Source organism: Pseudochaenichthys georgianus, chromosome 22 (genome assembly GCF_902827115.2).
Source record: "Pseudochaenichthys georgianus chromosome 22, fPseGeo1.2, whole genome shotgun sequence".
In the NCBI taxonomy this organism is placed as follows: Eukaryota; Metazoa; Chordata; class Actinopteri; order Perciformes; family Channichthyidae; genus Pseudochaenichthys; species Pseudochaenichthys georgianus.
In genome coordinates, this window is record NC_047524.1 from 5,970,810 (window position 1) to 5,985,234 (window position 14,425).

A 14,425-nucleotide genomic window follows, 5' to 3' on the forward strand; every position below is an offset into this window, starting at 1 on the left:
CAAACATTTCACATTATTTTTAATTTAATTAAAAACCTACACTGCCATTCCTCAGACCTTAAATAGTCAAACTTATAAGTACAACAATTATACAAATGTGGTAGATATTCAGGGTCCCCAGAGGATTGATGTGTTTGGTGTTAATGTATTTATGCATTAACCAGATCACATAACAAATCTGATATTTTCTGTTCACTTAACATTTTGGACACCCCATTACATTTTAATCTGCTGCCAAACTCAAACCAAATAATAACGTTTTATTGAAACAGATTGCTATGAAATGTTACGAGGATAATGATGCTCCTCAGTGGATTTATGCAGTGGATTTTTAAGACTCCCTGAACTCCGTCCAATGTTACACATCATTGCATAGCAGCCTCCAGGATCTGCTAACAGGCTGGTTTTTGTCGTGCCACCATCAAAGAAAAGCTTTCAGATGCTACTGTAATTACTTTAAAGACATCAAACCAAAAACATTTGCATATTTTGAGGAACCCACTCCTCTTGCGATGCAGGGAAATCCAAAGAAGCACAACAAGAAATGTTTACAATTGGGTACAACGTAGTTATCAAGAAAAACAGCCATGGGTGGATTTTCACATTTAATAAGACAAAAATGTTCTGTCATTCTTTTATGTACATCAGTAATTACAAGTTCAGTATGCTATTATCCTCAAGTTTGACATGTAGTTTAATCAGCTCCTAATGCTTGTTCATCTTTACACTGCTGCATGTCTTACATACCGAATATGCTATGTACTGCAGTCACATTTATAAAAGCCTATAGGTTTGCCATAAATGATTTTTCCAAAACCATTCAACAAATTTCATTCACAATACTTTCTCATTATTTACAAAAAAACAGCTAAATTATACATATTAACAAACTACTTCCTCAGTATATATAATGCCGCTATACAAAGAGACAGAAAGAAAGAGAGGGCAATGCCACATTTTACAGTGACCTTATTCCAATGTTTTAACCTGTGCATTAAAGCATTTCAAATACATATAAATGCTGCCAGTGTTTGGGGAAACAAACTCTACTTGTATTGTAAATATTAGGAAGATTTCCAGTAAGTAATCACACTTTATAAATATGTATTTTCTGTACATCTATCAGTTCATACACTGATTAATAAGCTGGAATAAGGCCACTGTAAAGTCACCCGATAAAGCTTGAGGCTTGGAAAGCGGGGAACAACTCAAAACTCATTTGAATAGTTGTGGGGACCTTGGCTCGATGGCAGGCGGGCTTCTTTCACTCGCTCTTAGATATTTTGAGCAGAGCTTCACAGTTGGGCAGCTCTAATGGGGGCAATAAGCAATCATCTGGAAAATGTGAACTTTAGGACCCAGGAATCCTCTGGAATGCAACATCAAGTTCATTTTTACCAACAGGGCTTTGGAGCGTTAAACCAAACGGAGAAAGTAAGAAAATGTAACCTAATTGAGCCTGAAAAAAAGGTTTGTATTGTGCTCTTAGCTTTTAAATCACTTCTATGGAGTATCAGAAGGAAAGGCCTCGACATTGCAGCTGCAGTTGAGGAAAAGTAATGCATGTTTAGATAAAAACGTGGCATCCAAACACCGGACACACCCACACAGGGATTTTCAGTTATGCCGTTTCTCTGATGACCTGAACAGAGCTGAACCGCGATCATTCAAAGTCATCCTGCCCACGCAGTTTTCCAGACCCCAACATTGCAAATTAAAAGCCATTGATCATGTGTTGAAGATAGGGCTGGGCTATTACTCTCATGCAGCCTCTAAACTAGGGAAAGACACTTGCGATGTTGCGAAATGGCGAGAAACTAAAGCTTTACGAGAAAGGAAATGAGACCTAAAGGATACATACAATGCATTGCATGAGCAGTGAACAGTCAAATAAACCAAACTAACGACAAAGATGTAGTGAAAAGCAACACAAATATAAAGGGCCACACAACTTGATTTCTGTCTCGTCACCAGGACGAAAAGGCAGGCTGAGAGGGCTTTGCAAAAGTCTGGATTTGAGGGAGAAAATAGGACAGAATATTCATCATTATCAAGGTAGATGTTCTCATTCAGTCCCGCCGGAGCAGGTGCAGCAAAACTCACAACGAGGGAGCTGTCAATCAAGCAGATGCCCCCATATCTGACGTGCAATCAGCCCAACATAAACGACAGCGCATGTGTGGGAGGACCAGGGGTCAGAGGTCTTACATTACTGATGCAACGGCAACTTCTTTAATATTCTTACTCACTTTGAATGCTGTGAGGCTCGGCAGACATGTCAAAGAACTCAGTGTGGGGCTGCCGACAGAACACTTGGGTCAAATAGTATTTACAGACAATATAGTTTGTTTTTCATCATTCTGGGAAATAATCTGGAATTAAAGGGACAAACAAAGAGGAATGTGTCGACACCATCAGACCCAGAATCTGTTTGTCTGAACCATCAAGCAGAAAGACATCCTGGAGTGTGACCGCCATCTTTCTTTCTGACATCTTTAACAAGGCAAACCAGCTCTAATGAGTTCTGACCTTTGACCTCTGGGCTCCTGGGGCTGACAAAGCGAGCTTACCTTCGTTGCACACATATTTCCATACAGTATACATTCATTCAAGGTAAGAACAAAAAAAGGAGGGGAAAAGAAACACAATCTTCTTTCTTTGTGAAATTATTATTGCAGCACATTTGAATCCGCTGTAAAACAGAAGAGGTTCTTTGCAAAATGAAATGTCAGTGTGTGAAACTAAATACAACTTGCAACAGGAGAGGACAGCAGTGTCGCAGTTACCGGTGAATGCACTAATGGGATTTTTTAAATGGAAAGAGAACATGAGCGTATTAAATATATATTCCTACAGAAAACAAATATGAGATGTCGTCTGATATCCGCTCCTGTTAAAGTAAGAGTGAAACATGTACACGTCAGGTCCGTGGGTTATGTTCCCTTGGCTCTGCTCAGTCAGATTTCTACTCCAAATTAATTATTGCTCGTTTTAAAGCTGCTTGGAGCCCCACATTATTGTTTTCTAAATCTGGGCATCCCCCCTAAATAAAGCCCAGCTAATTTGCCGAGCAAGGTAACATTACAAATAAGGAAGAAATAAGAATAACTGAATCAAATTGGGATTATGTCGATGAATGTGGCACCAGTCTGCCCAGGCTGAAGTATTCTGTCGCCTTCTTTGAGCCACAGATCTTTGAACATGCTAAAATTGTCCCTCCCAAGAAGATTTTTAGAATTAAATAGCACCTCCAAACTATAGTTGGTTACCTGCCAAACACATTGGTTGTCTAAAAGCTGCAAATTGAGAGGTAGAAGAGAGAAGAAGACTCCTGACTGAACTAATATTCTTAATTAATGAAGCTTTTGTCTTGTGACCACATGGACACACAGCGGATGGTTGATTGTTCTTTCCCTACATTGAGTCTCTGCAGAAGCAACTGTTAAGCGTGAACCAAGCATCAGGGCCAGGCGAGGATTCTCCAGTGGAGATACGAGCGGAAAACGCCCTGATTGATAATGAAGAGTAGAAGTGAAGTGCTCTGCCTGCAGTATGAACAGAGTGGGCTCCTAAGCCCTCGCCGGGGTCTCTGAGAGGAGCTGTGAGCACACCCAGCTCTCTATAATTACAGAATGTCAACTTTGTTCATGTTTCCTGCTCTGACCTTTTCCCAGTGCTAAAAGTGTGCCCTTTAAGCAGGCGCGGAGGAGTTCTAGTATGCTGAACACCTGTGAGGGCCGGGATCTAAATACAACGCTATTATTTAGGGCGAATGCAAGTTATTAAAATTGTTCTATTACTGTACTTCTCTGAGGGCGGGAAGTTAATAACTTTGTGAGGCAGCAGGAAACACATTCTCTAAATCAGTAAATGCCTCTGCCTTCAGTCAAAGACCTGCAGGTGTTATAGTATATATTGTAATTTATATTTTGCGAAGATTACCATAACAAACCAATTAAAGTCTGCTCTCATATTCAGCGCTGAAGGAGAAATGGTAGAAAGGCAATAAAGGCAGATCTGACACCCCGATGCCCTTACCAAACAGAACATACTCGTGACATTTCAAAAAAGCTCTATTTTAAACTTGAGTTTCTTGTTCTTTTTGTGTCTCTCTTGTCTTGTTTTTCTTTATGTTTTTCTTTATGATTTTCCCAAGTTAACAAAAGAAGTAATGCTTCTCTAAAAATGGACCAGTGGTTTCAGATAAAGACTGTTGAAAGAGCAGAAATAAAAAGGAAAGACAATTGTAAAAACGGGGCCTGCTTCACATAAGAGGAATACATCCAAAGGACCGGGCGACACTTTCAAGATGCAATTGTTAGAAAAATCATTGAATGCTATTATTTCCCGTCTTGTTTTTTAAAATCACAAATGTCTTCCTTGAGATGTGGCCAATTTGAAGGTAGCATTGAACAAAGGTGCCCATATATAGCTCTGCTAGTATGTGTGTGTGCTTAACGTTCAGAGTGTACATGTTGGCATTCAAAGCTCCAATATGAACACAGACCCCAGTGAGTCGGGGGCTAATTGGGCAGCTGTAGATAGCTCAGCGCCAGGGGACAATCGCTATCGAACGGCAGGGGAAGAGCAGCAGGATTCCTGGCATAGGGGAGCGGGGGGGGGGGACATGTACTGTATCTGGATTCAAGGAAGCAGCAATTAGATGCTATGGATTTATTAGGCAACGATCACAGAGGATGCTGAACCGTCGCCAGGCTCCCTTCACGCAGATCAGCCTAATCACTGCAGTCCATCGGAGCCAGAGGATCTATGGGAAGCCTGTTTCACATGAGCTCCAGCCGCTGCACTGCCAAAGGGACAATGGCTACCCACCGGGAGGGGGGATTTCTCACCACCAACTATTTGGTTGGGTGTGTTAGAGCCCTGCGCGTGCACCTGTGTGTGCAGGGCCATTGGCTTTCACTGCAACCGGTCGAGTAATTAGCTGGAACGGTTTCAATCGGTGCTGGCTTACGATGCAGCCAGCCAGCGTGGAAGAGATGTAGCTGTGGTCTTGTTCTGTACCCGGCCTCGCTGCCGGAGCGCTGGGAAGGTGGTTGGTTGGTTGCAGCCAGATGGCCACAGACTGGGAGAGAGACGGAGCCCGAGACAGGCCACCGAGAAGAGAGCAGGCAGAAGACACAGAGGCTCATTAGAAATGTCACAGACTCTTTAGATGGGCTTCGGCTGGACGGCCATGCTGAGCTGCAACATGACAGCAGGCGACAATGGGCTACAAATGGGTACAAGGGCCTGTTAAGTTGTTTTCTATAGTGTGTGTGTTTGTGTGTGTGTGTGTGTGTGTGTGTGTGTGTGTGTGTGTGTGTGCATGCGCAGCTAGAAGGGTCCAGTTTGTTCCTGAATTAAAAATCAAACAATACAAAACAACAAATAATAAGTTAAGGAAAACAAAAATAAAGAGGGATGCAAAGTCTCTGGGTTTTTCAGAAACTACGAGACGAGGATCTCTTCTAGCAGCAAGCCGCGGCCGCCTCGAGTCCGACGACGAGGCGGTGTCGACAAATGTGAAATCTTTTCATTTTGAGGGGCGGGGTAAAGTCAGCACCCGCTCTGTCCCTCCCTCCCTCCCTCCTGCTCCAGTTTCTGTCTTTTAGTCCACAGGGACCCATAGTTCCTGTAGGAGGAGAGGGAGGGGAAGCCCGCTGAGGCTCCAGTCCGCCAAACCACTCGGCCCCTCACCAAAATGTCCTGCGTCCCAGCATGCACCTCTGAGTCTCTAAAGAGGGAGCCGAAGCGGGGGCTAATGGGAGAGCTGTGGGTGGTGGGGGGTAGAGGAGTGACAGCGGGGTCAGATGCAGGTGGAGGGCTGGGCGGTGGGCTGCTGCTTGCGGTTCCTCAGACCTCCAGACTTCTCCTTGAAGCCCACACACATCTGCTGAGAGACGTCCACCAGCGCACTCGCCACCGCCAGACCTGCACAGAAACATCACAACACGAGTGTTAGGAAAACATCACTCGTCACCGGCTCCAGCTTCAATATCAGGATACATGCATTTATTATCCTTGCAAGAATGGAAGTAGTCATCACACACAGAGCTGCGTGGGACAAATAGTTCCCTGAATAGTGTCCTTGACATGCTGATATACAAGAGTGTTACAGTCACAACATGCAGAATACCGGTTCAAAGCAGTATTCAATGTTTAGTTCAGATTAGCTAAGGCGTCAGAAATAAACATGACAGCCTATCTCCATAGAGGCTGAATCCTCATGTTAATCACATAGTTCTCACATGCCTAAAACAGTCCTGACGCTCTTCCAGCTAAGCATACATCCCGTTACGTACACAGCCACGTCGGGCCTTTATCAGCTGCTACTCTGATATTAGAAGAGTACATTCAGTATTTTGCCAACAATGAGCTAAAGATCATGCAACACATGTTTAACTCTGATCAAACCGAGCTGAGGGGCGGTCACTGTTTCAAACTTTGTGCGAGTTCGAATGAATGGCTCGTCGATAACAAGCTGTTTAATTAATGTGGGTGAAACCGAGTCAATCCTGTTGGGGAGTTCGGTGAAATCTCAAGTGACTCAAATGTAGGATTAATATTGGAAGAGTCACACTCTAGTGAATATATTGCTGGTAAAATGTTATCTAAGGGTGCCATGAAAATGAAGTTCCTCTTTGACCTTTCTGTCAAACTTCCCTGGTACACACTGGGCCATTGTCTTTCCCATTATGCATGTTCTGTTTGGTACAGGGGTTTGCCAGGTAAACAAGCGGCAAGGGATGCAATAATATGACTCATTATCTAATAAACACAACCATTTTAACTGCTGTTAGTAATGATGAATTACTAAAAAATATCAATATTGGTAGAACAAGTACAAATTAAATTCAGATTTATTTTTTCAATATAGGTTAACTTAAAGGTGGGGTAGGTAAGTTTCAGAAACCGGCTCGAGTGCACTAAAATTTGAAAGTACGCAGCCGAAAAGAATCCGCCCCTTCCTTCATACTTCCTTACAGAGCACCTCCTCCAACACAAATGAACGCGCACATGACGTCAGCAGACTGGTGAAAGTGGCCGCCTGTTGCTGGCGAGTCATTGAAGTACTGCTGCAATGCATGCCCAATGACGGCACGAGATACATTTGTGCGTGCACGAGATGTTAAGAGCATTCCATGGAATATAACAAAAAGTGTATCTTGAGCCGGTTTCTGAAACTTACCTACCCCACCTTTAAGTCTGCAATAATGGCACTGAAACTGTATTTATTTAATTCTTGACTTTTTAATTATTTTTAAAATTGTGCTTTATTTTCCTTCTTATGAACTTCAAATTGCTTTTTTTTTTGTTGTTTAAAAGATACTTAATAAATATACAGTACTTGCCTCGTCTACAGTAATACCACTTCCCCTACTTTCTTTATGCAAGGCAACAGTAGAGAAATACAAAAGTTAAATTGTAGCATGAATACTCTGTCACTTTTCCAATACACACACTGATATACTTTTTCGAATCAGTGTGTAGTGGAAAATTGGGACACACACACACACACACACACACACACACACACACACACACACACACACACACACACACACACACACACACACACACACACACACACACACACACACACACACACACACACACACACACACACACACACACACACACACACACACACACACACACACACACACACACACACACACACACACACACACACACACACACACACACACACACACACACACACACACACACACACACACACACACACACACACACACACACACACACACACACCTCTCATTACCACATACAAAGCTGGTGAGATCATATACTGGCAGTGGAGGCAATCAGTTACTTACAGCACATTTCATTAGCATGTATTAATATTCTCTGAGCCATGAAATTCCAATAAACTCTATTTATCTTCAATAATGGATGCATTTCCCCCCGATCAACAACACATGGCCTACAGCGAAATATATAAATTCCCCAGGGAGGAGTGGCACTTTTCCTCTGAAATCACACGTCAGAGTCTTCAGTGAAACAGGCTGCAACTATTATTTAGTTTACATCTGAAAGTAAGACGGTTCAAAGCACTTAAATGACGCTCCGATGCCAATCAGAGATAATCTACAGCGCTGACCTCCTCTGGGCTGTTTGGAGAGTCAGGAAGGCGGCCATTTTGGAAGTGCTCAACTGTAAACAGATGTGCTGTGAGGTTGTGACAGACGAGGATTCAAGAGAGACACGGCCAGAAGGGAAACAAGTAAAAAGCATTATAACAGGAGACCCCCGCGAGCATGAGGAGGTGGTACTGTAGGAACACGACTAACATGATCTCGACAAAAAGATGCCGGAGGGAAAGCTCCGCGGAGAGACAAAAGGTGGTAATTAATAAGAGCCCGGGGCACGCCGATGGTCGGGGGACTGCAACTGTGGGAGGCAAAGAGGCTATAAAACACAGAAGGGGGGACAATTACAAAAGGAATCAATTTGAGTTCTTGTTTTGGGTCCTTGAAGAAAAAATAAGTTGTAAGAAAAGGCAAGTGAAGTGCTTAATCATGGGTCCTATCAGACTGTCAGATATGTGAAACAGATGAAGGACGGATGGGAATGTAAAGAGAGGAAGTGACACGGCAAAGGATGAAAGGGGCTCAATACTCAGTGTTATCAGACAGGAGGAGGAAGAGAAATAAGGGGGAGAGCACAGGGAAATGCAAGAAAAGACACGTGAATGCACTTTACAACCAGACTTCACAGACAAGGAGAAGAGGAGAAACAAAATCAAGAAGAGAGGGAAAGAGTGCTTCGAAGCATAGAGACAGAAGACAAGATGCAGCAGACAAAGGGATGATGATGGGAGGAAAGAGGGGACGACAACAAACAGGCTGCGGACGTCATTTTATCACAAAGCACTGAAGGACCAGAGCGACGAGGAGAGATGTGAAGGAGTCTTTAAAGTCAATACATCCATGTCACAGTAATCGTGCAACCATGGCATTGTTACTTTAAACATATAAGACCATGGTCAACAGATTGTGTCACTGTCTCCAAACATATTCCATAATCCCCAACATTTCCTTGTTTTACCGAGTTATTTTTAACGCTTATTGTTTATGTAAAAGGGTTTCACAGTCTGCGAAATAAAAATGACATTTTGTTCCACTGGAAATAACAAATGTTGTTTGCTTTTAATGAGGAATATGTGTGTCGGACAGCAATGCAGAGATACATTCTGCGACATGAACGCCGTGTCTGAATTGAATATACAGTGGAGAGACGAATACTTATTCTCAGATATTATATGCAAGACCATGTGCCTGCTTTCTGCATGGCTGAATTAATCGGTTGGCCCTGGGGCAGAAATGGGCGATGGGGCCCTCTGACCTCCACCACTCCCGAGTGGATGGAGCACGCAGCCTTCAAGCTCCCATTAAGTACAGACTGCAGTACTCCTGTACTCCCTGGGCCCAGGTTTACTGTGTGTCAATTAGTTCACTTTCTTTAAGAATATGTGCAACGTGAGCTCAAAATATATAATATAACACATGTCTTAGGACTGGATTTTGACACAGAGACCCACAGAGATTTGCTCATTCGTTTATTGGAAATAAAATGTATTGATGAAATGGCTCATTCGTTAAAGGGGCCCTGTTTCAGGTTTCACATGTCTCCATGATTTATTGTTCAAAAAGCTCTTTATTCCCCTCATTCTGCCTGTGCTGCAGCACCTCTTTTCACCCTCTGTCTGAAACCAGAGCCCAGTCTGCTCTGATTGGTTAGCTGGTCGGCTCTGTTGTGATTGGTCAACTGCTTAGAGATGTCCCGCCCGTTAGCCTATCACGTACAATGTGTTGGAGCGCTAGCAAATAAAATGCTTGTGTTACATAGTGATGTTACTTGGTTACGGAAGTAAATGAAGGAGTCCAAATTAAGGAAAGGGCAATATATATTGTCTTAGATTTTGTTAAGTCTTAAGTGTTGTTTTTTCCTGGTTTAAACGGTTGAATTACAGTAAAGTGATGTACTTTTCTGAATATAATAGACTGTTACATTATCTCCTTTAGCTGCTTAGTTTATATCCATATTACTGATGATGATTTATCAAAATTCTCTTTGTGTTAATATTTTGTGAAAACATCAACTTCACAATATGTCAATATGTCAAAATGTGATTGATGATTTCCTTCACATTGCCCTGTCCGACTGCAAATATCATAAATGTAGATCTGTTGGCAAGTGGCTCACTTCGCATGGCTTACAGACGAGCATGAGCTCAGTTGTCTTTATCTGAAAACCATGTTTTTGTTACTGGCTTGCCCCTTAAGTTAGTTCTTAGGGATGTAACGATACAAAAAACTCACGGTACGATAATATAGCGATAAAAAGTCCACGGTACGATATTTATCGCGATATTGAAAAATAAAGGGAAACAAAATGTCTTTATTAAATAATACATCTGATTTGTACAGCGTTTTAGTAGGATAGTAGTATTTTAAAGTGTCAACAATATAATAATCAGACCCTGCAATAGAATAAATAAAGTTTCACTTTAGTTTTTCAAGTAACTCAACTCTAACTCACTCACTCAGCATCACCAAGGTTATTACATTACATTGCATTTAGCTGACGCTTTTATCCAAAGCGACTTACAATAAGTGCGTTCGACCAACAAAATACAAACTTGAAGAAAACAGAATCATATAAGTACATCAGGCTTCATAGAGCAAAAATATTTCAAGTGCTACTCAACTGGCTTTAGGTAAGCCAGCCCTTTATTAGTATATAAGTGCTATATAAGGTTATCTTTTAGGAATATGAGCATGTCCGCATTTCCAGGTAGAAGCTGGGATGTTTGGGCGTTTACAATGTCCCCTGCTGTGGAAAGAACTCTCTTGCTTGGTACTGATGTTGCTGGGACGGAGAGATATGCTTTGGCCATGGGTGACAGCAGTGGGTCAAACTGTGCATTGTCTCTCCACCACTTCAAAAATAATAGTTGTTGCCAAGAAGGTGAGGCTTATTGACAGGGCTAGATATAAATATACTGTTGGTACTTGTCAATGTCTCTACAGTAGGTATGTACATGTAGCCCTGTAAATACCATGTCCTTTTGTGTTCTGTTGTTTTATGTTCATGTTGTAACCTACTTGCTGCCATGTTGGACAGGTCTCCCTTGAAAAAGGGATCCATGATCTCAATGGGACCATCTGGTTAAATAAAGTTTAAAAAAAATGAAAAATGTTTTTTTTTTTTTTTTTAAATCGCAGTAGATTTTGTCAGTCTCACGACGGTATTGCGACATTTATTTACCGCGATATTCGATATATCGTTACATCCCTATTAGTTTTGCAGTACACACTTTTTTCCCCTACTCTCCAGATAATATAAATCTTACAATTCTGCTCTCACAAGGTAACTGCGATGAAAAGAAAATGAAGCTTCTCCGAAACAATGAATACGCCCCCTGCAATAACAAGAACAAGAAACAGAGACAAGTTCCTGTCACCTTCAACTCTCTCTGAGATCCCTCATTGTTAAGCCACAATATGTGATGACACAACACAGGTTGATATTGTTTATGTCTCTTTTTTCAGGTGTGAAAAAGTGATTTGATTGATGGACTGCAGCAAGAAATGATTGTTTACCTGGCTAAGAGGTGTCGCTTAAAAGCCACGAGTATAATCACATTGAATTATATTTCTAGACGTTTGTCAGACAGCATAAACAGATTAATCTGTCAACAACTTCTCACCAGGTGATGTCTGCAACACATAATTTTGCTGTTCAGGAGGAAGAAAAATATTGAGCATTGCTGTTGTTCGGGTGTTTTAGTGAAGACTTTACGGAAAGGACCTGAAATCTCTAATATGGACAGAAATCATGTGAATATGTGTTTTCAGTTTTATCACGAAGCTTTGGACACGTTGAACACTTCTGTAGGAAGGATAACATTAAATAAATAAAGCAGAATAAAAACCGGGTAAAAGTGCTTCATCAGATGGAGGAAGGAAGGTGGATGACAGAACAACAGTCAAACAAAGATGGATGACGTGAAGGAAAGAAACATAAGCCAAGTATTACCAGACTGTCCTGGAGGAGGGATGCCGCCGGTGCCTCTGGGTAACCGCACAAAGATGGAGAGCACAGCAGCTTTGTTTCCAAAGCAAGGCTCGAGGGCGATGGGCTTTGGGACGGACTGCGGAAAGATAAAGAAGAACGAAATTACACATCACAAGCCTCCCTAACCCTGGTGAACACACACCATTTGCAGAGGCACGGATAGCCGAGGCTTTGCTGGTACTGTTCTTGTTTGTGTCAGCAACATGCAGAGCAACCAGAAAAACACAACGGGAGAAACGGAGACTGATCTGCAGCCATACATTGGATTCTCCCCTCCCGAAATCCCCCTACTGTGCAGAAATTCATGACAATGGCGCCTGTGAGCAGCGTGGGCCGTGGCTGGATATCAAGTGGCTGCCTTGGGAGCGCAGATTTGTGTCGGCGGTGCCGTCGCTGCAGGCTGCCCGACTCCTGGCGCTCTGATACCAAGGCCTCCTGTTTACCAGCAACTCATCCGTATGTGGGGATGAGTTTCCCTGTAAACACTGCTGCTGCTCGCCTGCTACAACATTCATGGAGATACCGCGATACAGGATATGGATATGAAGGGCACCGACACCTCAACTGCATACAGATAGCTCGGCATCTATCTATATCATATATTATCTGCAGATCTATCTGTCTGTCTGTCTGTTTGTCCATCTAACTAGCTATAGATCTGTCTGATGTTGGCTTGTCTCTCTATCTATCTACCTACATATTTGTCTATCTAAAGATTTATATATCTATTTATTTACAGGTCTACCCTTCATTACATTACATTGCATTTAGCTGACGCTTTTATCCAAAGCGACTTACAAAATACAAACTTGAAGAAAACAGAATCATATAAGTACATCAGGCTTCATAGAGCACAAACATTTCAAGTGCTACTCAACTGGCTTTAGGTAAGCCAGTCCTTTATTAGTATATAAGTGCTCTGTTAATAGTTCTATCGCTCGAGGTGGAGTCGAAAGAGATGAGTTTTCAGTCTGCGCCGGAAGGTGTGTAAGCTATCTGCTGTCCTGATGTCAATGGGGAGCTCATTCCACCATTTTGGTCTTCATGTCTATCTGCTCATTTGTCCATCCATCGATATATCTATCCATCCATCCATCGATATATCTATCTGTTTTGAAATCTGAGCCGGACAGGAAACTGGGCCATGGCCCGATTTCAGACAAACACAACAAGTGCAATCCCTTCCTTTGCCGGACTTTATTCTCTGGAGAGTCGAGCTTAAAGCCACACGAGGCAATGCCGCAGGAGTGTGACACACACACACACACACACACACACACACACACACACACACACACACACATTACTCACACCGCAACACACAGCTATTCACACTCTGACGCAACTGTATAGACACACATCTTTCACCTTTTCACACACACTGCTGTTCTCCTTCTCTTCACCCTTCATTAATAGGTGATCACACACACACACACACACACGCACACGCACACGCACACGCACACGCACACGCACACGCACACGCACACGCACACACACACACAGTGTAATCGTACACATGGGAAGCGGGGCAGTAATGATATTCAGGCATTGACCCATTTTACTCAATTATTCTCTGCTCCGTCTCTCTGAGGCGTACCTTTCATACCAGCAGGATGCGCAGGCTGACACAGGTAGCTGGGGAAGTGGCACAAAGTCCGGATGGGTGTGTGTGTGTGTGTGTGTGTGTGTGTGTGTGTGTGTGTGTGTGTGTGTGTGTGTGTGTGTTCAGTGTGATTTTGTAGAACAGGGGGAATTCGGTATTTGTGAATGCCTCTGCAGACGTGTGTTTTATAGTGTGTAACTGTGATGTGTTCAGGGACGATCTGACACTTTATCCTCTGTTATTTGCACTGTAAATAATAAACCCTTTCAGACATGCTCTTCACTCGGTAAATGTGCAGGTAATGTCTGCCTTACGTATGAATAAGCCCTAGAATCATTTTTCCTGTAAAAGCCACCAGTGCAATCTTAATGGGGTTTGGACATTTTCACATTTCTATAGCACTCCCTGTCTTATAGAAATGTCTAGCTGTGCTTTCAAAGGCTGGAATTATGGTTCTCAGAACACTAACGTCTTTGTACACCGAAAGTAAACATGTTTAAAGAGACATTCATGAAAAGGCCTATGAAAGGGAAAGTATCTCTAAATGCAACCTGGAGGACTTTGTACTGGCCTTTAAGAACATTGCAATTGATTTACACAAAAACGACTTTAATTAAGCAATTTATTTAACTTTTTTAAGCTATTTCTCTTATGTCAGATGAGTCTTAAAAACTGTTTATTTATTTTATACCTATTCTGCTGCATGTAATTGGA

At 42.4% G+C, this 14,425-nt stretch overlaps 1 protein-coding gene across 2 annotated transcripts in view; it reads right to left on the reverse strand.

Annotated features, from left to right (window-relative positions):
- Window positions 1-246: 246 nt before the first annotated feature.
- Window positions 247-14,425, reverse strand: part of atrn (attractin) — a 153,948-nt gene continuing 139,769 nt past the window's right edge. For both annotated transcript variants that reach the window (XM_034111168.2, XM_034111169.2), the window contains exons 28-29: window positions 12,067-12,181; window positions 247-5,934 (exon numbers count right to left, since the gene is read on the reverse strand). In XM_034111168.2, coding sequence (XP_033967059.1) covers window positions 5,810-5,934; window positions 12,067-12,181 — 240 coding nt within the window. In that variant the 3' untranslated portion in view covers window positions 247-5,809. The remainder of the gene's footprint in view (window positions 5,935-12,066; window positions 12,182-14,425) is intronic.